General features: G+C 41.6%; 1 protein-coding gene across 1 annotated transcript in view; it reads left to right on the top strand.

The window, feature by feature from the left end:
• LOC137652236 (uncharacterized) overlaps positions 1-22,751 on the top strand; it is a 352,081-nt gene extending 329,330 nt beyond the window's left edge. The window contains 2 exon segments of the mRNA XM_068385477.1: positions 8,149-8,287; positions 21,650-22,751. Of these exon segments, the coding sequence (XP_068241578.1) occupies positions 8,149-8,287; positions 21,650-22,217 (707 nt within the window). The 3' untranslated portion in view covers positions 22,218-22,751.
• The last annotated feature ends 2,760 nt before the right edge of the window (positions 22,752-25,511 follow it).

Raw genomic sequence — 25,511 nt, 5'->3', positions numbered from 1 at the left:
TGATGACTTAGATAATTTTTTGGAATTTTCCCTTGACTAATTCAAAATGGCTGACCCTTCTCAAGTTCCCAAGTTTAGAAAATGTAATGCTAGGGACTGTCATAGGCGTCTTCCAAAGGCTTCTCTCGACCCTCACACTGTTTGTTCCAATTGTCGGGGTAAAACCTGTCAATTGGAAGATCGGTGTGAGGAATGCGTGGGCCTTTCGGAATTCGATTTTATCGAATTTGATAAATACACACGCAGACTAGAGAGAGATAGGGTAAGGAGAAGTTCTTCTAGGTCGGTAGATTTTTCCTCTCCACATGCCCCTGAACCTAATCCTTCCCCTGTAGTGGTTGTTCCTAACCCCCCTCCTAGCACTCAGGAACCGTCTATGCAAGACATGATGCGTGCTATTCATGCCTTGGGGGAGAGAGTTGAGGCCTTAGCAAGTGACCGAAATCAACTCATGGCGGACGTAAAGGAACTCAAGTGCCAAAGTGCCACGGCGGAAAGTGTCAAAGTGCCTAGTGTTACGCAAAGTGTTGTAAACAGTGTTGCGCTCGAGGGTTCGTCTGTTCGTGCCTGTCGTCCACCCAGTCCGGGACCTCTTGCAAGCTCCCAAGCCCAGGGGAGAAGCAATGTCGTACGACTCATGGGTTCGAGAGGCCTTGATCAGCGAACAGACGTTCCCTCTATGGTTTCAGGCGTATCTGTCCAAGATCGCCCCTACCAACGTAAGACGAGAGAGCCCATTTTTACCTCGTCGTCCGAAGGTGTTTCTCGTAAGAAACCTTGGACCAAGGTCTCCAGACCTTTGAAGCGTAAGTCGGTCCCTTCAGGACAAGTCCAACGTCCCGGTTGTAGCCACTGGGACAGTTCGGACCCGTTGCCGTCATCTGATGACTGCTCGCCGCCTGAGAGGCAAAGTTGTGCCGTCTCATTCGCTAACCCCGTCTGTTACCGCACCTGCTTCCGTAGACCCTAAATGGGTGTTACTGCAAGACATGCAGTCCAAGCTTGCGTCCTTGATGGAGGACTACAACGCTGAGAAGGTTTCCGTTGAACCTACTGTCCATCAGCCATCCAAGCGTTCTGTTGTGCGTCCTGTTGACGTTGATGTAGCTTTCTCGCGTCAACCAGTTTGGGGTGGTACCTCCACCGATGCGACCCAGTGTGGATTTCCAGCCGCACGTTGACGTTAGGCAACGCACTGATGTGATTGGTGACGTTCAGGACGTTCATCAACCATCAGAGTTGACTTGTTTTGACGCGGTGCGTCAACCTCCACAACCCGGTACGGTGTTGACTGCACAACCCAGACGGTCTAAACAGTCTCGGGTGGACGCTGTGCGTCCTCGCGCACCTGTTGTTGTTGACAGTTCCCAGACTGTTCAGCAGTTCCAGGACGCTGCGTCCGGCTCCGTCACGTATGCACCAGTGCGACCGGACTCTGCAAGTCAAACGTTGCCTACACCTTTGCCGTTTTCTCATCAGTTATCGGATGAGGAACTGTCAGATGAGGACGTTGCTGAACCACATCCTGAGGATCAGCCTTCAGAACTAGATGAGCCTAAAGCAGTTCAACCATCCTTGGACTTTAGAAAAGTCATGGCTGTTTTTAAAGAGTTGTTCCCTGATCACTTTATTTCTGTGGCTCCTCGTTCGCCGCCGTCAGAGTTTGTCTTAGGCGTTCCTGCTACCATGCCTGCCTTTACTAAACTCGTTCTCTCTCGCTCATCCAAGAGAGCTTTACGGCTGTTAGGCGATTGGTTAGAGACCAAGAGGAGTTTAGGGAAGACGGCATTTGCCTTCCCCCCATCTAAACTCTCGTCTAGATCGAGCGTCTGGTATGCCACGGGAGAAGTTCTCTGCTTGGGAGTTCCTGCCTCTGCCCAGGGCGACTTCTCAAGTCTTGTAGACTCTCCCCGCCGCCTTGCCACGAGACGCTCGAAGATTTGTTGGTCTCCTTCGGACCTGGACCACCTTCTTAAAGGCATATTTAGGGCGTTTGAAGTCTTTAACTTCCTGGACTGGTGTTTAGGAGCCCTGAGTAGGAAAATCTCTTCTGCCGATAGGGATGTTTCCTTACTCATTATGTCCTGCATGGACAAGGCCGTCCGTGATGGGTCCAACGAGCTTGCCGCTTCATTCACGTCCGGAGTCCTTAAGAAACGAGAGTCTCTGTGCTCTTTTCTGTCAGCTGGAGTGACGCCATGCCAAAGATCTGAGCTACTCTTTGCGCCCTTGTCTAAGTGCTTGCTTCCTGAAGTCTTGGTTAAGGAAATTGGCTTGTCTTTAGTGCAGAAGGACACCCACGATCTAGTTGCGTCCTCGGCTCGCAAAGCTCCCCCTTTGCCTGCCTTGTCTGCTAGACCTAGGATAGACACTCCAGCGTCCAGGTTTATCCCGCCCTTTCGTGGCAGAGCCTCCAGCAGGGGAGGTGCTCGTGCCGAAGGGAAGAGAGGGAAGAGGAAAGGATCCAAGTCCTCTAAGGGCAGAGTCTGACTGCCCGCAACTTCAGACAGCAGTAGGTGCCAGACTCAAGAACTTCTGGCAAGCCTGGGAGAAGAGAGGCGCAGATCAACAATCTGTGAGGTTGCTCAGAGAGGGGTACAAAATCCCTTTTATACGCAGACGACCTCTAGCGACGTCCCCCATCGATCTCTCTCCCAGGTACCGAGAGGAAGAAAAGAGACAAGCCCTGAAACTGGAAGTGTCTCTTTTGCTAAAGAAGGGAGCGGTGGTCAAAGTCTCGGACCTTCAATCACCGGGGTTTTACAACCGTCTCTTCCTAGTATCAAAGAAGACAGGAGGTTGGAGACCGGTGCTAGACGTCAGTGCTCTGAATGTCTTTGTCACAAAGACGAAGTTTACCATGGAGACCACAAAGCCAGTCCTAGCAGCGGTCAGAAAGGAAGACCGGATGGTCTCTCTAGACCTAAGGGACGCCTACTTCCACATCCCCATTCACTCAGACTCCCAACCTTTTCTGAGATTCGTCTTCGACGATGTGGTGTACCAGTTTCGGGCCCTGTGCTTTGGCCTAAGCACAGCTCCTCTCGTGTTTACGAGGCTTATGAGGAATGTGGCAAAATTCCTCCATTTATCGGACATCCGAGCCTCCCTTTATTTGGACGACTGGCTTCTCAGAGCCTCTTCCAGTCATCGCTGTCTGAAGGATCTCAATTGGACTCTAGATCTGACCAAGGAATTGGGACTCCTAGTCAACTTTGAAAAGTCACAGCTGGTCCCATCCCAAACTATTCTGTATTTAGGGATGGAGATTCACAGTCAAGCTTTTCGGGCTTTTCCGTCGGCCCCCAGAATAGATCAAGCCCTGCTCTCCATCCAGAAGATGCTGAAGAAAGAACGCTGCTCAGTCAGGCTGTGGATGAGTCTGGTAGGAACGCTGTCATCCCTGGAGCAATTTGTCTCGCTAGGAAGGCTACACCTCCGACCTCTCCAATTCCATCTGGCTTTTCACTGGAAAAAGGACAAGACGCTAGAGGCGGTCTCGATCCCGATTTCCGAAAAGATAAAGTCTTGTGTGACTTGGTGGAAGGACAATATCAGCCTACGAGAGGGTCTTCCCCTGGCGGTTCAGATACCCAACCACGTTCTCTTCTCGGACGCATCGGACTTGGGCTGGGGCGCGACGCTGGACGGTCAGGAATGCTCAAGTCTGTGGAACTCGAGTCAGAGGAGCATGCATATCAACAGCAAGGAGCTTTTGGCGGTTCATCTGGCCTTGATAAGCTTCGAGAATCTCCTTCGAGGCAAGGTGGTGGAGGTCAACTCGGACAACACCACGGCCCTGGCGTACATTTCCAAACAGGGAGGTACCCACTCACTGACTTTGTACGAGATCGCAAGGGACCTGCTCATCTGGTCAAAAGATCGAGGCATCTCCCTAGTAACGAGGTTCATCCAGGGCGACTTGAACGTCCTAGCAGATTGTCTCAGTGGAAGGGTCAAGTAATTCCAACCGAATGGACCCTCCACAAGGATGTATGCAAGAGACTTTGGGCGACTTGGGGTCAACCCACCATAGATCTCTTTGCAACCTCGCTGACCAAGAGGCTTCCAATCTATTGCTCTCCAGTCCCAGACCCAGCAGCAATACATATAGATGCCTTCCTCCTAGATTGGTCACATCTAGATCTTTACGCATTCCCACCATTCAAGATTGTCAACAAGGTACTGCAGAAATTCACCTCTCACGAAGGGACAAGGTTGACGTTAGTTGCTCCCCTCTGGCCCGCGAGAGAATGGTTCACCGAGGTACTTCGATGGCTTGTAGACGTTCCCAGAAGTCTTCCTCTAAGAGTAGACCTTCTACGTCAGCCACACGTAAAGAAGGTACACCAAAGCCTCCACGCTCTTCGTCTGACTGCCTTCAGACTATCGAAAGACTCTCAAGAGCTAGAGGCTTTTCGAAGGAGGCAGCCAGTGCGATTGCTAGAGCAAGGAGAGCGTCTACCATTAGAGTCTACCAATCGAAGTGGGAAGTCTTCCGAGACTGGTGCAAGTCAGTTTCCGTATCCTCGACCAGTACCTCTGTAGCCCAAATAGCTGATTTTCTCTTATACCTGAGAAAAGTACGATCCCTTTCAGCTCCTACTATCAAGGGCTACAGAAGCATGTTGGCATCGGTCTTCCGGCATAGAGGCTTAGATCTTTCCAACAATAAAGATCTGCAAGACCTCCTTAAGTCTTTTGAGACCACGAAGGAACGTTGTTTGGCTACACCTGGGTGGAATTTAGACGTGGTCCTAAGATTCCTCATGTCAGACAGGTTTGAGCCTTTACATTCAGCCTCCCTGAAAGATCTCACTCTTAAAACTCTTTTCCTGGTATGCTTAGCCTCGGCTAAAAGAGTCAGTGAGCTTCATGCCTTCAGCAAGAACATCGGGTTTTCGTCAGAAAAAGCTACTTGTTCTCTGCAGCTTGGTTTCCTAGCCAAAAATGAGCTACCTTCTCGTCCTTGGCCTAAATCTTTCGATATTCCTAGCTTATCGGAGATCGTAGGCAATGAACTAGAAAGAGTCTTATGCCCTGTTAGAGCTCTTAAGTTCTACTTAGCTCGTACTAAACCTTTACGGGGCCAATCTGAAGCGTTATGGTGTTCGGTTAAGAAACCCTCCTTGCCTATGTCAAAGAATGCTTTGTCATATTTTATCAGATTGTTAATACGAGAAGCTCTTTCACACTTGAGTGAGGAAGACCGATCTGTGCTTAAGGTTAAGACGCACGAGGTTAGAGCTGTAGCAACTTCCGTGGCCTTTAAGCAAAATAGATCTCTGCAAAGTATCATGGACGCAACCTATTGGAGAAGCAAGTCAGTGTTCGCGTCATTTTACTTGAAAGATGTCCAGTCTCTTTACGAGAACTGCTACACACTGGGACCATTCGTAGCAGCGAGTGCAGTAGTGGGTGAGGGCTCAACCACTACAATTCCCTAATTCCATATCCTTTTAATCTGTCTCTTGAAATGTTTTAATGTTGTTTTTATGGGTTGTCCGGAAGGCTAAGAAGCCTTTCGCATCCTGGTTGATTTGGCGGGTGGTCAAAGTCATTTCTTGAGAGCGCCCAGATTAGGGGTTTGATGAGGTCCTGTTGTATGGGTTGCAGCCCTTGATACTTCAGCTCCTGGGGGTCTGTCAGCATCCTAAGAGGATCGCTGGGCTCCGTAAGGAAGACGTACTTACAAGGCAGAGTAATCGTCTAAGTCGACTTCCTTACCAGGTACCCATTTATTTTGGTTTTGTTATATTGATAACTGTCAAAATGAAATAAAAAACTCTTAGCTTATACGATGTAAACATATTTAACTCTGGTCTCTACCCACCTCCTTGGGTGTGAATCAGCTATTATATATTCACCGGCTAAGTTAAATATTTAAAAATTATATTTTAATTATAAAATAAATTTTTGAATATACTTACCCGGTGAATATATAAATTAAACGACCCTCCCTTCCTCCCCAATAGAGACGCAGTGGGATGAGAAGAAATTGAAGGTTTTGTTTACATCGAGAGTGGTATCTGGCCGACAGTTGGCGCTGGTGGGCACACCCGCAACCTGTATAGCGATCGCTGGCGAATTTTTATGTATGTGTCTGTCGAGCAACAGAGTTGCAGCTATTATATATTCACCGGGTAAGTATATTCAAAAATTTATTTTATAATTAAAATATCATTTTTAAATTGCTTATTAATCAAAAAAAAAATAAACTAACCTAACTAGTGTGTGTGTACATAGAAATATGAAATGTGCTCCAAAAATTTCAAGTATAGGAAATTTTTCTTAAATACCAAGCATTTATATATCTGTCCAAATTTCTTCTGATTGAATCATGAAAACCAAGTATTGAACACCCACATATTAAAAGACTGTGCATTGGATTATTCTTTTTTGCTATATATAAGTGTATGGTGCTAGAACCAACAATATATTTACTGTAAGTTCCAATAATCTTTTGAGGTTAAGATGGTTCCAAGCCTCATTTATCTATTAGTCGTTTTTTTTTTCATTTTATCCTGTTTTTATTATCTGTCAAGTGAAAACAAATGCTATTTTTTTAATGCCAAGCCACAAAATATTCTGGAGAAAGCTTTAGGATTAGTTTCCTCAGTTTTATCTTATTTCACAGGAAGTTGGACAAGTTGGAAATAGTCTTACCTAAAAACTCTGCGACCTCTAATATACCAAACCTATATAAATGATAGTCTGAAGTAATTTGAGCACAGTTTGTGATCTAATTTTTTTACATCATAATTTGTTCATGTTTTCATTCGGGCACAACCATCTTTTAAAACACTAAATTTGATTTTCAGTAAGAAAGATTAATAATCTGATGAACATTCCTCTTCATGCCTTCAATTATACTTTTCTTGAATAGGATGTTTTCGGTGTCTAATAGCTTTTTAATAAATACAATACAGTACATGTATATTTTCATGCATGTTTTTTTACCTATTTACTTCATATAAATTCTAGTGGTTTATTAAATAGTTTGGAGTATATTTGTTTAAAGATTCATCTTCCAAAATATTTCTTATATCTTCATCACTAATCTGTACAGAATTCATGCATGTTCTTGCATGATTTTTTTATGTTATTTGATATATGTCCTTATCTCTACAGTACTGTACTTTTCATATTGAAACTGGTACGCATCTCTACAGTACTGTACTTTTCATATTGAAACTGGTACGCACTAGTTCTTTGTTGATATTGTCTTGCTTATGACCAAATTTAAAATTTTCTGCCTTTCCCCTTTTGCTAGATAAGCCGTTTTGGATATAGTTATTGCAGTAGTTTAGAAGACTGGAAATAAGACAAAGTCATTTATAGTTTTTTCAGATCATTCAGCTAAAGATTCTTGCCTTTAATTCCTTCCATGATATAGTATAGGGATCATTGTCATGTGGTAGTCATTTTTTTTCCTAATTTTGTTTTGTTCTCCAAATATTTCAAGAATTTTTCTTGCAAAAAACTAACAAGAACTTAACTAAATCCTACTAGCTTTGGAAACATCAGAATGTTTTGTGGTACAGGCAGTTTGTTGAGTTAATTGTTTTATTGCAGTGTCTTACCGAACAATTATATAGCTGTAGGTAATTGTTTGGTAAGTATGCAATATAATTTCATTTTATAATAAAAATCCATTTTTAAGATTTAGCATTGGGGTTAATATATTAATATATCAATGCTATAAAATGTTTTTAAAGCTAGCCTTATTACATTAGGTATCCTATACATAGAATTATTTTGACTTAATTAGATGTATATAGATTTTACCCAAGGGGGTCCTGATAGTGCTGGTTGTCAGCAATTGTTCTAACTGCTAAACAGTGAATATATTTTTTATAGTTGCTCGAGTTTTTTAAGATTTAATTAGCACTAGGCTCTTCATACTATGTGTGCTTGATGTATATATTTTCTTTGAAAGTGGTAAGTAAAGGATGGCACTGTATCACAAACTTGTGTTTGTTGGTACTGTTTACAACTTTTTTTTTTTAACTAAAAAAATGTTAGTTCCTCGTTGTTTTATTGTCAATATTTTTATGTACTGAGGCACATTTAATATAGATTTATTTTTTTTTTTAAGAATTTTAATTTATGAAGACATGATAAATGTAGTTTTTCTTTTCTTAACAGCCCAACTGCAGACGAAGCAGAAGCTGGGGGTGATGAAGGGATTGAAGGGGGCATTCAGCAAGATCCGAATCCAGAGTCAACATCCCCAAGAGTTGAGTAGATCAGCAGCTGCTGCAGCGTCATCATCATATACTCTAAGGTTAGTTATTCAATTGCAGTATTATGCATAGCATTTTCTAAATAAAATCACGTAGAATCAGACAAAAGGAAGTCACAAAAGATCCATTTATAGATCTTTTCTTGTTTGAGTACTCTCATATCATTTCATCTATATTTTCCCTATCAAACAAGGACTGAGGTAATTTTGGTCACCAAAGCTGTTGCAGTGTACAATATATGAAATAATCATTGTGTTTGTTATAAAGTTGAAATATAAATTATTTGAGGTAGCGTCGGAAAATTTCTTTGTACCATTACTGGGCAATGCAGTTAATATATATTAATATTTAAGCAAACATTCATAATTCACATTAAATTTCTTATTTTTCTAGAAACCCTCCTGATGTTCATAATGCTTCTTTCTCAAAGCATGGTTTTATATCGGTGTATACCATAAAACCATAAATTTCCTGTTTTCATTCCTTTAAATTAGCTTAGGTTCATAGTATGGTATTGAGACAGTCCAGTGATTAAAGGCAACTGCAGCCTCTTGTCTTTTCAGTTTTCTTGTCAAACTTGCTTTCGGTGTTTTCGTTGTTTGCCTCCTACAAATCGTGGTGTAACTTAGGTTATTAGTGATAACAAAGGATGTCTTCATCTGGATGTATTAGTAATTTCTGTTCGAGTTGTTCATGGGAGTTATTTATGGGCAATCATGATCCTCGTTTGCTTTGGCTCAAGTCAAGGGCAATATTGTGATTAAGATATAGTTGTGAAGTATGTGATTCTCTTGCAGTTTCAAGCGTTAAAGGAAAATAACGTTGAGTTTAGGAGAAAATCCAAATCATTGTGGGGCTGTAGACAGGCAAAGAACTCACAGTTAGAATCTCCTTTCCGGCAGAACAGTTAGAATCTCCTTTCCGGCAGAACAAAATGGAGAGACTTGATTTTGGATGAACTGGACATCAGAAAGTAGTTTCATTTGATTGCTTGGATTGTGCTTGGAGGGGAGGGGGGGATCTCCATATTGAATCTTGTCTGATGAACCAAATGGTTCAAACAAGACTCCATATTGAATCTTGTCTTAAGAACCAAATGGTTCTAACAAGAAAAGTCAATGATTAGTCTCCAATCCCGTCAAATGTTTGACCAGGAACAAGTTGCCATAGAAGCTTGGAGACTTGTCGTAGACTTACTCTATGGCATTCTTTCCCAGCATAGCCTTGTTCAAACCTTGTTTTGTAAAAGAAGGTGTTTGGCAGACCCTCTCAAGTACAATAGTAGCCACAATCTGCTGAGACCTCAGCAGTTTCAACTAGTGCCTCGCGCTATGAGGCTCCAGGAAGAATACATCAATCGATGACTTTCTTCCCACAAATGGAACTGTAGGTGCACACCCAAGTTATTAATTTTCCCTACGACCCCCAAAACTCTCATGAAAGATGATGTGTCCTGGTTGCAAAGGCTTTTAAGGGATGTATTCCTGTTAGATCTGATGAATCATATCCAGCAGGCTGCTCAATGGGAGCAGAGGAGAGGTTGTCAGGAGATGCTACTAAAGCATGCTTACTTGACTAGAGGTTGACAATTATTGCACAGTTCTGGAACATATTTCTAACTCTCCGGATCTTTGGAAAAGGAACTGGAGAAGGATGATAAAACATGGCGTCATCCTGCAGAGTTAAGTCATCAGGGGAGGCCGGGTCAGGATATTGTGATGTATTGCTTCACATCCACCATAGCCAAGGTGTTGTCCAAATCAATGGGAACAAGCCAATAATCCTACCTGACATGAGAATCAGACAGAGCTGGAGTACCATAATTACAGCTTCACCATCAGATCAGAAGGTTATACATTTGGGGCGGTTACTAACAGAACTGGAGAAGTAGTAGGTGAATTAGGTCTTAACATTGTTAACTGCCAAACTCTGTGGGTGGGGAATAACCTTGGTTTAATGGATCCAGTATTGAGGCAGTGGGGTCTGTTCATAAACAGGTAACATGTCATCATCCTCAAAGAAAAAAAAAATAATTACAGAAGAGGAACATATTTAGAAAAGGGGAGTCTGTAAGGAAGGGGGATTGGGAAACAGTGAGGTAAAGAAGTGTAATCCCTGAAATGTGGATTGGCAGGTGCTCCTCGCGCTCTCTGTAACTGTGATGGTTAACACGCATTGCACCCCCTTACCTTAGAAAAGCGGAATGGGCCACCCACCTTCCACCAGTCACTGCTGGCACGTGAGCTTGATAGGCACCTCAGGACGATGGCCCTCATGACAACTGTCTTCCCTGCCCTTGGCCTTCGACATTGGGTAAGTTTCCTTTGGGTCATACGTGTAAAGGATACATGGACCTCTAGGAGTAAGGGGTACTGTATTCTTCCTCACTGATGGCGAGAGATAGGGCGAGGTTGGGTGCCTGGTCAAGTTTCATGTCAACTGTACGGGTAATGCACGAGAGGTATAACCAGAAACTTGCTGTTCAACCGCTGAGATAAAAAAAGCTGATTGTAGGAGGCTAAGGCACTTGGAGGTGAAGGCAGTGGTGCAACAGGGCGCTGTCAGCTGGCGTGTGGCAAGCTGCAGTTGGAGCACGTTCAATGACTTGGGATAAAGATACAGTCAAGGGAGTGTGTCCATCTAGACTAGCTTTTCTTTCTGCCATGACATTTCTCTAATTGGGAGGGTGACTACTTCATACACACAACACAAGGAGACACTAATGTGCAGTGCTGTCCTCTACACGGCTGGCACAAAGGATGAGGATTGACATCCAAACGACTCGTGTCTGTTCCACAATGAAGTCCCACACTATTATTATTATCATCATTATTATTAATAGCTAAGCTACAGCCCTAGTTGGAAAAGAATGATGCTAAAGCCCATGGGCTCTAACAGGGAAAAATAGCCCAGTGAGGAGAGGAAATAAGGAAATAAATAAACAATATGAGAAATAATGAAAAAATTAAAATAAAATATTTTAATAACATTAACATTAAAACAGATATTTGACATATAAACTATAAAAGGCCTTATGTAAGGCTGTTCAACATAAAAACAATTGCTGCAAGTTTGAACTTTTGAAGTTCTACTGATTCAAGTAACAGATTACAAAGATCATTCCACAACTTGGTCACAACTGGAATAAAACTTCTAGAGTACTCTGTAGTATTGAGCCTTATGGTGAAGAAGGCATGACTATTAGAGCCTTATGGTGAAGAGGGCATGACTATTAGAATGAACTGCATACCTAGTAATACGAACTGGATGGAACTATCTGGGAAGATCTGAATGTAAAGGATGGTCAGAATTATAAAGAATCTTATCATAATGAACTAATTGATCGACAGTGCTAGAGATCAGGAATAAGAAATTTAATAGACCATAAGTTCCTGTCCAACAAATTAAGATGAGAATTAATAGTTGAAGACCAGACAGGAGAACAAAACTCGAAACAAGGTAAAATGAAAGAATTAAAACACTTCATCATACACCGTTGCTTTGTACTCAGGGTGAAATGAGAACACTTAACACAGAAGAGATACTTCAAAGGGCAGATGTAACAACACGCATCCTAACAATACTACGGCTGGAGTAGCAACTGATTGCCCAGTGTGAGACAGCCACTCTACACACAGTCATATCCTTGATAATTCTTCATTAGCTGTCTTTTAAATGACGAAGGTTTGTTTTCCGTAGAAACAAACCAGTTTTTATAGGTGGGAGACCAGAAAAATGCTTATTGTGGGTAATAAAATGAAGTGTGTTCTTGCAATACAGTGGAACCTTGACATACGAATTTAATTCGTTCCATTACCATCGTTGTATATCAAAACAGCATTTTTTCCCATTTAAAATAATGTAATATGTATTAATTCATTCTAGGACTATGAAACCACACCAAAACACAGCTAAATTACATATGATATACACAATTTATACATAAAATAAACCAGTAATAACACAATGATAAAATAACAAAGCATTGTGATAAATGATAATAGATTTAATAAAATCAATAAAAGAAAGATAAAGGAATTCTACTTACCACAACGAAAGATGACGTGAAGCCAGCAGGAGGAGGAGGTAGGGAGGGGTGGCAGGGAACAATTTTTTTTTTCTTTTTATTTATATATGTAGACTAATAACTACGTAATAAACACAAATGAAATAACATTGCTAAACTAATTTTTATTTATTTTTTTTTTAATTAGGTAAACACTAACTCATCATCACCTTCATGTCTGGCCTTTTTGGCCTCACTTTCCTGACTTTCATCACTTTCAGGTCTGGGCCTATCGTGCCAGCTCTTTGGGTTGTCTTTAATTTTCGCGATTTTATTGATCTTCACTTTTCTAGCATTCATTCGTAATTTTTATCTAAATCATTCTAAACGCCTTTTATCCCTCATTCCACGCATTCCTATTCCTATTTTTCATTCCTTCTCGCATTTCCCAAATTCATTGATTTCGCTAATTTATTTGATTTAGCGTAGATTTAGCTTAGGGAATGTGCTACCGCAAGGTCCAGACAATCAGAACACATGCACGCACGCTACCGCCTCCCCCTGTCTCGTCTCTTTGTCATTTTGTTTCGTCCTTGTTTCTCACTGGAGTTTTACTTAACTGTATCCAATAATATTGAATTTAATATTCACATTTTAGTATCGTATTTATAATTAAAAACATAGCGAATTATAATCTTGTGCATTGTTTACATTCAAATCAGCTGATCAACCCTGCCTAGTCCGTCGTCAACCTCAATTTTCGGATCAAATACTTCCCTTATCAATAAGACATGCTACCTCCGATGCACAATATTTTATAGTTTTTAGCTCTGTGATGCTTGATTATACAGTGTCAAAAGAGATTTAGCAAAGAAAAAAAAGATTTCATCAATTAGAGAGAGAGAGAGAGAGAGAGAGAGAGAGAGAGAGAGAGAGAGAGAGAGAGAGAGAGAGAGAGAGAGAGAGAGAGAGAGAGAGAGAGAGAGAGAGAGAGAATATCATTCGTATTTTTCTCTCACTAAATATTCTATTTCATTTTGGAAGCATTATTGCATTTTCGAGATCATGTTCTTGGGTTTTTTCTTATCACCTGCTTTGTCTTTAGCTTTGTGACCCATGGTAAATGATAAAATAGACAAAATAACACAAAAAATAAGCAGAAATACAACAAAATACACAACAAAGTGTTAAGGATGCAGCAACAACAAACAAAGAGACCGAACGCCATCTACCGGTCGCCTATAGAACTATCACATCGCAAAATCGTATCTCAAATATTTCGTTGTATATCAAAGCATATATTTTCAAAAATTTCTGTTGTATCTCAAAACATTCGTATATTAGGGCAATCGTATGTCAAGGTTCCAGTGTACTCTTCTTTGTAGTTTCTGTAGGGGGGTTTATTGTGGCTCTTATAGAAGAGAATTTTGGTCATCAGGATTTTCATCTTATTTTGGATTACTAAACTTGTTTTGATAAGACTATTTCAGATTGGTCTTAGGAGGATGCATATGCATTACTGAATTTTGTGGTTAAATATAGGTAAAGAGTGTATTCCTTTATGGTTCGTACTTAAATCTTTCTTTGGAGAGCAGCTAAATGGTATACCAAGTCAGTTTTTGTTATGCATTATCTTAGAGAAACTTTATTCTCTTGTAAAGATTGCTGGGCTTTAGATGGTGATTTAGTCACAGGGAATTTAATATGATTGAGAAGTTTCTTTTAATCGTTTAAATCTATCTAATAAAGTTATAGTATTTGTGTTTTCTTTCAAAAATACAAGATGCTCAGTAATTTCTAAAAGTGTATACTGTACTTTAATAGTTGGATTGTAATTGGTAAGACAATCTGGAGATTCAAGTTGACCATGCCACTAGGTGGAGCGTAGTCTCAAGTGCTAAATAAGTTTATTTTCACTTCCTAACTCTCTCCTTCACCGACCATTCAGAGTGTGGGAATCAGTATTGTGAATATCAGGGAAGTAATTAAAAGAGTTAGAATGATAAACATTTATTATTTTTGTATACCTGATGTTCATATTCATAAACTCCTCTACTCCCTACTGACAAGTGATGTCAAGGTGAAAGGGTTTTAATTTTGACTTGAAGACTGAAAAGACAAAGGGTCTGTGGTGTATCTAAGCTAAGATTATTGTCATTAACAACCAGATTGTCACAGTATTATACTCAATGCCTAAACCTATAGAAAGGAAATTAAACTAGAATTGTTTAATTGTTCCATCACAAATACAAAGCAACGATATTTACGGGGGATGTTACTTTCAGCTAAGCTGAAAGTTGAGCCATTAGACTTTTAGCGAGGGTTAACCAACCACCTGCTAGTTAGTGGCGGATGGAGGCAATAGCTACTCTTCTCACACTCACACCTTGTTGTGAGGCATTACTGACTATAAAATCATTGAGAATGTTTTTGAAGGTTAAAGGCAGAGGCAAGGGACAGTGACATTGCCCAATCAAGCAGGACAGTGCCCTAGAGACTGACCATATATGCATATAATCAGCACCCAAACTAGGACCAAGGAGGGCCAGGCAATAGCTGCTGATGACTCAGCAGATAGATCTATAGGCTCCCCCAATGTCACTGTCCCTTGCCTCTGCCTTTAACCTTTAAAAACATTCTCAATGATTTTATAGTCAGTAATGCCTCACAACAAGAATTGATTCGTTCTGGAGTGGCTTTCATTTTGTGTAGAACACCACATTACATTTTATAATAAAGCTACAGTTTAACCACAATGGTACTGTACAATCAAATACATTTGAACCATTCAATATACCTAAACTAACTGATAATACATTTAAATTAAGTAGTTATTAGAACATAATGCAATAATAAATGGAAAATAAAACAATACATACAGTAAGATTCTGTACATATACAAAATATACAGTACCATGTGTACTGTACTGTTATAGTTACCCCTACAATAGGGTTATAAATCTTTTTGTGTAAAGAACCGATTTTCTTCAAATTTTTAATGGGCAACTACTTTATTCTTGGCCTGGCTGGCAAATCTCTATTTTTCTTATCATGAAACATTTTTCGCAATACGAGTCAGAAAAGCATCTCGTTTCACAGCATGAAAATTTCATAAGCAGTTTCTTTTGTGAAGAGAAGTATGACTTTTGTATATTTTAAGGTTTTCTTTACAGTGAATGTTGCTAATTGTGTGACAGCATAGTGTAGTGTGGCAGGTTTTCAAGGGCGGAGAGAACCTTCTCTTATAACCTTCTACCCCTTGGATGACGGACAACCCATAGGCTGGTGGCCTTCTGAGTGACTCTGCCTCTGCCGCAGGGGTTGTCATCGTTTGGATACTACTTCTCCGTTTGGATGTTAACGTCGCTCTCGCCCCCATGAATTGTTGGAGGAAAACTGCTTATGGTCTTCACGCAGACATCGCCGCTCTCCCTCGTTACGTGGACGGCCGGCAGATCATCTGTGGGGTGAACACTTTTCCCATTCGCGGGTTAGGTTGTGCTCCCGAATTTTTTTCTTCATGAATTAAGTTGAAATCATAAATGTTTGTAACTAATTTACCTTTTTCAGCTCTCGACACTGCACTCCATGCAGCTATAGGCCAACGGTCTTAATTAGCTGGCGGAGGGAGTGCATAACTTTTAGCTTGGGCTCCTTCGGGTGAACCTATTAACCAGCGTCAGCTACGTTTCACAGGTAGCACTTGATGCAGACTTGAACAAAGCATGTTGACGCGAAGCAGAGAGCACTGCGAGGAGGTCCGCCTCCAGGGGTTGGACAACTTTCCCTTCAGAGGGAAAGTTATCCTCCCCAGGTGTTAGGCTGTTCTCCCTTCCGTAGGAGAACTTCCCTTCATCAGCTTTTGTATAGCAACCTTTCTGCTTGAGGGGAGAATTAGTGACAGCTACATCTGATCCAGTTGCAGTTTTATCCCCATGCCAAACTGACTATTCCGCCTGGGCGGAGCAAAGTCAGGAGGAGGTCTCCTGCAGTCAGGCATCTCTCATTCTAGAGTGAGATCCCCCCCTAGAGACCTCGAGGTCCTCTAGACATCTTACTGTTCCTGCTGAGCTGTCATCCCCTTCAGAAGATCTTCACAGAGTGCGTGGTCTTCCTCGACGCTTCAGACATTCGTTGCTTCTGGCTAAGAGATGTCTCTATGACTCTCCTCCTTCGTTCGTCTGACGATTCCCCTCGGAGGATCGTCACTCGCCTCTCGCCCACTCCTCGTCACCTCGGCTGTAAACCTCTCCTAGAGACTGTCAATCGTCACCTCGTGACAAATCCCGTCAAACTCACAACAGCTTTCTGGTTCCCGACCCTCACCTGCTCTATCGGACTCCCCGTACTCACCTTTTGCCAGCCTTGAGGCGTTCACTTGTCCACCGGCACTCTCCGACCCCCTCGCCATCTGGCAGCTATTTGTGGTTTGCCAACTGCTATAGAATCTCCAGATTCTCAGACTGCTTGTCAAGCTCCTGTAGTTCTTGGTTTGCCTACTGTTCAGAGTCCATCAGCTTCTCATCACTCTTCTGTGACACATCAGCCACGGGCTGTCCATCCATCTTTGACTTCTCGCCGATCGCCAGCTGCTCGTCTTTTTTCGGTAGCTTGTCATTCACCAATGACTCACCGATCTCCAACCACTAAGCATTCGGTAGTTTCTCATCATTCTCTAGCTGCTCTCTGTTCATCAGCTGCTCGGCGTTTTCCAGCCACTAGTCATTAGCTAGTTGTGTTCAGTTCTTCTGACTCGCCGATCTCAAGTTCCTATGCGTTCCCCAGCCAGCCGTCGTTCGCCGGACAGTAGGCAATCTCCTTCAGATCGGAGACGGTCTTCCCTACACTCTCCTTCTCGAGCTTCTCATTGTTCGTTGGGTCATCGGCACTCGCCGGCCCACCCTTCGCCAGCTCCTCATAAGGGTTCTTCCTCTCGTTCTCCAGTCTGCAAACCCAGATCGTCAGGGGCACAATGCCTTTTTTTCTTTAAAGTTCTGTTTCCCATAGATTAACCTGCGATCACTGCTCTCCAGCCAGGATGTCCAGGACATCTCTCCGGAAGGACGATTCCCGATGATCTCTTCTCCTTCGGGAAGAACCTAATCCTCTCTTATTGTTCATAAGCCCTCAGCTTCAATTCTCTCAGGGGACCTTTCAGCCAGTGCTGCAGTGGGCAAAAAACCTTTGTAACACCATGGTCAAAGCAGTTCACCAGGCGTTTGTGGGAGGTGTTCCATCTCTACAGTCAACCATTACACCAAGGGTTTTGTTGGATAAGTCATCTTCTCCTCCAGCTAACCCCAAACGAAAGTCTACGACCCCATTCCTCGGAAGCCCCTGGCATCTTCCACCTCTCCCCTAAAGAGGAAAAGAGGAGTAGCTGAACCACAGTATTCATTCGGATTAAGCTGACACCAATAAGGACATCGAAGCGAAGGCTCAGCATTCATCTCTCGAGCCAGGCGTCTCTCCCTCTTAGAGGAGTCTCTCTGGCAGGATCTTTCTACCCCTAACCTATCGAGGTGGTTTCACCGGAACTACGACTAGTATCCAGACTCTTGCTGGAGGATATCTCTTCCTCATCAAGTGAGACACGAAAGGAAGATCGTTCAAGAACTTCACTCCTGGAGGAGTTCTTTCCTTCCCAGGAGTTGAAGTATGCCAAGACTGTGTCCAAGTGTTCGGCTAGGGCATCAAGACCTTTGCAAGACAGTCTTAGGTGATCATCTCCAACCCTCCATTGGGGTCAATGCGACGCCCATCGTGCAAGGGACGACGTCAACCCACCTCGAGATAATATCTCGTGGGTGGATGACTTCAATGATAACGACTACCATCTTCCAAGAGCTACTAGTCCAAAGCTATCAGAGGCAGAGCAGGAGGAGTCAAAGTATGCCTTCTGACAGGTCTTGGTCTGCATGAGGACCATCGATGGGTTTTCTGATCCGGCAGTGGCCCCTCTAAAGGGCAAAGATACAATTTTCCTTGTCTACGGTACTGTACTTGAGTGAATCTCGCATCACCAAGAAAATGCCTCCTGGTCATTGGCTGGGACAAGGATGCTGTGGACATCATCGATAACTCCCTTTTCCTCATCCTCGAAAAGGTTGCCCTGTGACGGGTCCCCTCATATGAGTTTGGAGTATGCATTTCTTTCCAATAAGGACAGAGAATTCTTAGCTCAGCTATGAGAGAATACATTTTTTCTCTTTCTCCCCACCTGTGGAAGTGGACGATTCTCTGATGATGACGATCTTCTTCCAAGAGCTGCTAGTACGAAGCTATCAGATGCAGAGCAGAAGGAGACGGAGCATGGCTTCTGACAGGTCTTGGCCAGCAAGAGGACCATCAATGGATTTTCTGATCCGGTGGTGGCCCCTCTTAAGGGCACAGACAGTGTTGGACCATGTCTATGGCACTGTACTTGTGTGAACCTCGCATCACCAAGAAACTGCCTCTTGGTCGTGGCTGGGAAAGGAATGCTGGGACATCATCAATGCTCTTATCTAACTCCCTATCTTTTGTCATTGAGGAGGTTGCCCCATGACTGGTCCCCTCATATGAGTTTGGAGTATGCATCTCTTTCCAACAAGGTCAGAGAATTCTTAGCTTAGCTATGAGGGAATATAATTTCTCTCTTTTTCCAATTTGTGGAAGTGTGAGGGCAATTCTCTCCTTACCTACGCGTTCAGAACATCCACTCGGACGCCTGTCTCAGCCGTTATGCCTTCAGGCAGAAAGATGCTTTCATAGAGGTTTACGAGCCTCTTCTCCAGTTCTATCTTCTTCTCCCGAAACAGGCTATTTTTTCAAACTGCTCGACAGGGAGAAGGCATATGGTCAAACAAACAGTTAGGCAACAGGATTTTTTGGTTATGTTCGACCACTAGTACTCTGACTCCTATATTTCGGAATGCCATCATCGAGAAAGTATCTTTGACTATCTAGCTGCTTTAGCAGTTCTCACGAGAAGGTTTACCATAGTGTCAACCTAGTTTGTCAAGATCGGCTTCGTTCTCCGAAGACTTCAATACCGAGATTGAAGGATTGAAGTAAATCTCGAAACATACCTCGGCTTCATTATCAGAGACAGACACCCTTGGATATGTCCTCGTCGTCATGTAAAAGTTTTTTCGCAGATCGATGGGGTCCTAGGTGGAGAATGACAGGAGTCTTCCCTCTACAAGATGCATTTTCAGCCATCAATAGCTACATCTCTTAAGTCACTCAGGTTCATCAAGCCCGCATTGAATTCCTTCGAATCCAGCCTCTCCGGGGTCATGAATAGGAGCATAAGTAAGATCACCCCTATTTTGCGGGTCTCTATGAGACACTGGCAGGAGATGGACTTGAAAAGACGGATGACAAATGGAATCTTCACCGAGGAGTCGACCTCCTCGACCCTTCTCTCGATTGAACTCTCCTTCCAGATGCATCAAAGAAAGGTGGGGGCTATGCTGTACCACTCCGCCTCTGGGTTCTGGTCAAAGTCTGAACGGTACCATCTCTTAAACCTCCCAGTGGTGAGGGCAACCTTCCTACATACAAGGTGTACCACCCCCTTCAAGGAGAACACAGATTTGAAATCCGGCTCATTTCTCAAATAACAACCGACGTAAAACTTCAACTTAAGCTAGAACTCGCAGGTAGGAAACAGAGTGTGCGGCCAAGAGGATCGTCTCTAGGTGCTGGAACTCTCCCTTCCGAGGAAGAATCCCTCAAACCAATGGTCAACGATCTTCTTACTTGTGGGGAGAATGGCCAGCTACGGCAGTAGATGTTAATCGTGTCTTTCCCGTCCACAGAAAAAGACTTCCTTCCAGCAGAGATTCATACACTCACCTGTCGAGGGAGTAGTCCCTCCATCAGCCACTGTGCAGCAATCTTCCTGCTTGCTGGAAGGATCGCCAACATTAGCAGCAAACCGTGTGGACACCTTTCCCATGTGTGAGAGAATCTTCCTTTTCTTGGTTGGCCTCCTATAGAAATAGGGTTTGCCCATCAGAGCAGGCCATATCATCAGCAGTCTTGTCTCTTTAGAAGACTCGTCTCGCCTATTGATGTAGATTCTGAAAGATCCTACGGGAATTGGTTTCATCCATTCCCTGCCCTTGATCTTTGAGAACAGGCCATCTGACTTACCTTGCCAGCAAGACTAGTCTTGCCTAGCAGACGAGTCTCGCCAGAGAGATTCGTTTTGCCCAGCAGACTCGTCACGGCCAATTGACTCTTTTGCAACCCCCCCCCCCAAAGATCCCAAGAGAACCCTCTCAGCGACTCTTGAGAGCCACATGTGAACATCTTTCACAAAGCAGTATCTTCGTTAAGACTTCGCGCCTGGAGACTATCCAGCTCCTCCTCTCTCAGAGTCTCTCCCGCAACAGGTTGCAAAGAGGATATTTGGATACCTATGAAGATCTTCGGCTTTGGCCATCCTCATACGGAGTTTCGAGGCTACAGACCCTTAGTCGGAAAGGAGACCTCGATCCTGGACTCCAAGCAGCAGACGTTCACCTGACCTCGATCATAGGTCTTTCTCTCGTGTTGGTTTCAGGCAAGAGTCGGCGAACCCCATGGGATGCCCTTAACGTGGGGTTTCCACCAATTAAGCACAAAACACAAAGGGGAAGCCCCTGGGTTAAAGCCAAATAGCCATGTGGCATGGACTTAACCCTCCTAAAGGATAAGCCATCCCCTATAAATAGCATTGGTTTATATTGGGATGGAACAAAGGACAAATTTGGAAGTAATTTCTATTTTCCTAACTAACCATACTAACCTGTAGCTATTTATACAAATTGAACTGCCAGCACCATTCTCCTTAGAAATCCGACCTCCAAGCAAAGTGGAGTTCACAGCCCTGTTGTGTGAGTGAGCGGGGTAGCTACTAACCCCCCTCCCCTTCCGCTAACTAGCAACTGAGTGGTTAAACCTTGCTAAAAGTCTAATGGCTTCTCTTTCAGCTGTGCTGATATTAAAATCCCATATAAAAAGCTACCGGTTTATATCATTAGGAAAAATACAAATTACTTCAAAATTTGGCATTTTTTGTGTAAATGTCTATAGGAAACAATGCTTTGAGAGAGAGATATAAGCAATATAACATTTGGTGGTCATGAAAATGAATAAATTCCATTGTTTAGAAATAAGAAATGTGAATAATTAATCCATTATTTATAAAGTTAGTAGTAAAAAAATTTGGAAAATGAAATTTATATTTGACCATGTGGGATTACTCATAGTTTATAGGGTGTCTAAAAGTGGAATTTTAAAGTTTAAAATTTCTGTATCTAATCATAAGTCTTAAAGCAAATTAATGACTGTAAGTTAAGTATGCTCCTGTACATATTTTTAAAATCATTTTGTAATATTTATTTTTCTAATCCAAAATTTTTAGCAAGTGGCTGAGTTCTGAAGGCTCAAAAGTGGGTCCAGTAAAGTCTGACGAAGACGAGGTTTGTGCTGATGAAGAACCCGTAATACCAAGAAAAGGTGTGAGCTGTAGCTTACCAGTTTCTCCTGCACGGAGAGGGCCTTCGTTTGGCAATAGGGCAGCTAAAAGTTTGGCGACATTTGACTATGATACAGAAAGTTGTGATTTAGGAAGTCTTCTGGATGAGCAGTTATCTCCACCCGAGAGTCCAATTATTAGAATTAATGGAAGAAGCATTGAAGAAGATAGTAAATTGTCTAGTTGTGAGAGTGCCTCTCAAATAAAAGTAGTTTCCCCTCCAACAGAGGAGTGGCACTACAGTCCACAAAAGTCTTCAAGTGATACTAAAATTAACATCTCTAAAGATTCTGGAGATATGTCTGAACAAGTTGGGCTAGAATCCTCGGAAAAGAATAGTAAAGATACTCTAAGTGAAGCTAAACTCTCTGTTATAACGGAACAGGAACTAGCACCAATACCAGAAGTTGAAGATAACAGTGGTGGGAAAAGTACTGGAGAACTATGGGTATGACAGAGGCCGAAATATTAAGTAGTGAAGCACAATTCTTTTTCAATAGTTTTGTATGCAAACATATCATATTTTACCTAAAGTTATTTTAAACTATTACCATGTATCCTATACAAATTATTTGGTATTTAGCTTTTATAAATACAGTAATTATTGCAGTGTAGTCTGTGTTCCACATTACTTCAAAGAAAACTTTTCTCCTGATCAGCAAGTGACTAGTTCTTAGGCGAGAATTTGTATTCCATACTAGTATATCACAGTTGTAAATGATTTACCATTACCATGTAAATAATAAGCATCAGATAACCCATCAGCTTTTACATCAATATATGTACTGTACTTGACAAACTGTGTTCAGTACACAGAAATTGTAAGTCATAGCCAGTCTGTATAATGCTGTTTCTTGTCTTTATTTTTTTCTCATTATTGAATGGATGATCAGAAAACTAGAGGCCTTTCATGATAAATTATCATTGTAAAAAAAAGTAATTTATTTCCATAATTTTCATTGCATAGACTTATCTATGAAAGAAAACTCTTAAATATAAATAAAATGTTAAACTTGTAGAAGATTTTCAAGTAAATATTTTAAAGATTAAAAGTACTTAGCAATGGTTATAATTTTGGCTTTGTAATGAGACAATCACCTATTTTTACTTTTATTTAACTTATTTAAAATCTGTTTTTGATTTTTCAACTTGATTAACTGGTAATAACATTATTTAAATTGTTATGGATGCTATATAAATCATTTTATTGATACAATGTTTGATTTCCTCATAAAATGATTTGCCGAGATCATTTTTTAAGTTTAATTTGGTACTCTTACTGCAACCATTTTGGCAATAGCTAAGTTTGCGGTGAACTGAAAGAAAGTACGAGTCTCAAGGCATACTCATAGTGTATTTACATCCAATTTTAGAAGCTTCTGTGATAATATCACCAATAATAAATAGGATTTCAACTAACTTCAGGACCAGACTGTTTGTGGAGGGTCAGGAGGGACTACAAGGGAAATGAGCCAAATTCCTAAATTATAAATGATTACTCTATAACTTGAATTAAGCCATGTTAATATTTTATTGTAATCAACTCATTGCCCTTTTCTTTGGTCTTTAGTAATTTGACCCAGTGGAAGGAGTAAAAGTAAGCCAGTCAAAAGTAAATGAATACCAATGAACTGATTGTAATCAAGTCTACTGAAAACAGTAATTGGGCGAACTTTATGCTTACTGTATGTAAAATTGTTATAGGGCAGGTATAGAGATGAAATTTTAATTTTTAAAACCATTCTATCCTTTGGAAAGGAATAAGGACTTAAGATCCAATATGATACACATTTATAAGGTCAAAGCAAAAAAGTATCATGATCATATATCCTATGAGCAAAATGTTATAAAAATCTAACTAAGGACAATGAATAAAGGGATTTTGACGAAGGAAAAATCTATTTCTGGGGAGCGACCTGTGACGCCCGGTGAAAAGGTCCTTCTTTACACTATTCTGATATAAATCTTCCAAATATACCAGAGAAAGATAAAAGCATGGAATGCAGAGGTTACTACCCTCGCGCGAGCACCTTGTGGGTGTCGTGTATACAGCAGGGGCGTGTGAAAACCACTATTCACAGGCTGTCTTCCATTTAGATAATTCCTTCGGCCCCTAGAAACCACACTTAGACCATGCCACCGACACCTAACACGAGCGCCCTCTAGGACATCCTTCTGCAAGAACATATGGCTTGGCAAGGAAAGGGTGGGTCCGTACAAAATAACCGGGAAGGGTTTCACCGGGCGTCACAGGTCTCTCTCCAGAAATATATTTTTCCTTCGTCAAAATCCCTTCTCTGGGTCGACCTGTGACGGCCGGTGAAAATATACCAGAGAATGCCTTCCAAGCCCAATAAAGTAATAATATAATCAGGAGAATACAAACACCATGCAAGACAATAATATAATATAATACTGTAAGTAAACATAAATTTTCAATATTTAACTTAGCCGGTGATTATAATAGCTGCAACTCTGTTGCTCGACAAAAAACTCTAAGGTAAAATTCGCCAGCGATCGCTACACAGGTTGCGGGTGTGCCTAACAGCGCCATCTGTCGTCCAGATACCCAGTACTCAATGTAAACAAAGAACTCAATTTTCTCTCTGTCGAGCTATCGACAAGACGTACTTACTCGCTGTTGCTAAACTGGAGTTTTTTCACAACTAATTGGTGAAGTACTTTATTCTAGTTTTGAGCTTTCGCTATGCAGGTGTTTTATCTTCATCTTAAATCTTGAACTCGTTTTGGATAGATTTAATTATGGTGACAAAGAGAGTATGGACTTTCTTTCACTTTTAAATGGCCGACCCTTCCCTTAGACGGAAGTGTGTTTAGGCTTTTAGTAATTATATCACGTTATAGATTTTCCTCTATATATTTTATATCTCTCCGCCTTTATTAGGCCTCTTCGATTAACTTTCCATTTATTATAAACATATTAAAATAATTTTAATGTTTTGTTTATATAGACCTTTCCTGAGAGTAGGCGGTCCTAACTTGGAAACCGAAGTTAATCAACGTTGAGCCCTTTATATCGTAATGAGCTAAGGATTTAAAACTTTTTAAATTAATATTTTATGAAAGATTTTCTTTGATAGTCTTCGTACTGTTTTCAAAGATGAACTAACGTTTAGTTTATTTATGCTACGCAGTTGTTGATGTTCAGGACGTTCAACATGCGCTCTATCGTTACGATAGAGAGAGAGTGTATCACGGTTTCACTTTGCAGTAAGAGAAAATCGATTCTGACGTTTTGTTCATTCTTTCTTAGCTTAAATGTTTTAAATTCTATTTTAAAGGAACTTTTTATTTGAAAAACCTTTCAGTTTTTTCCTTTAGTCAAATAACATGTTTTTTTGACGAAATATAATTGGGCTCTTCTCTCAGATGCGAAATCAAGAGAGAAAGAGAGAGGGAGAGAGAGGAGAGAAAACGTTCCGTTCAAGCGGGTAACGTTGTTCTCGAGTTACTCTCGTCCCTAGTCGCTGTACGGGGAGGAAGGATAAAACGTTTTAGTTTTTTATTCTCGTCCCCAGGCTATGTGCGGTGAGAGATTGAAAACGTAGTTATATGAACTAGTGTTTAGTCTCTTTCCCAGCCACTGATTTTTTTTTATCTTAAAATATGTTTTCTGTTTTTTGCTGGTATTAATGAGCTTGCATTATACGACTGATTTCGCAATTACTACCTTTTAATGAAGGGTAGAATTGCGTGTTTCAGGTAGAAATCAGTAAAAGTTTCGATT

This window comes from Palaemon carinicauda, chromosome 13 (assembly GCF_036898095.1).
Source record: "Palaemon carinicauda isolate YSFRI2023 chromosome 13, ASM3689809v2, whole genome shotgun sequence".
Classification (NCBI taxonomy): domain Eukaryota; kingdom Metazoa; phylum Arthropoda; class Malacostraca; order Decapoda; family Palaemonidae; genus Palaemon; species Palaemon carinicauda.
Note: the sequence above shows the minus strand (reverse complement) of the source record. Positions and strands in the feature narration are given on the sequence as shown.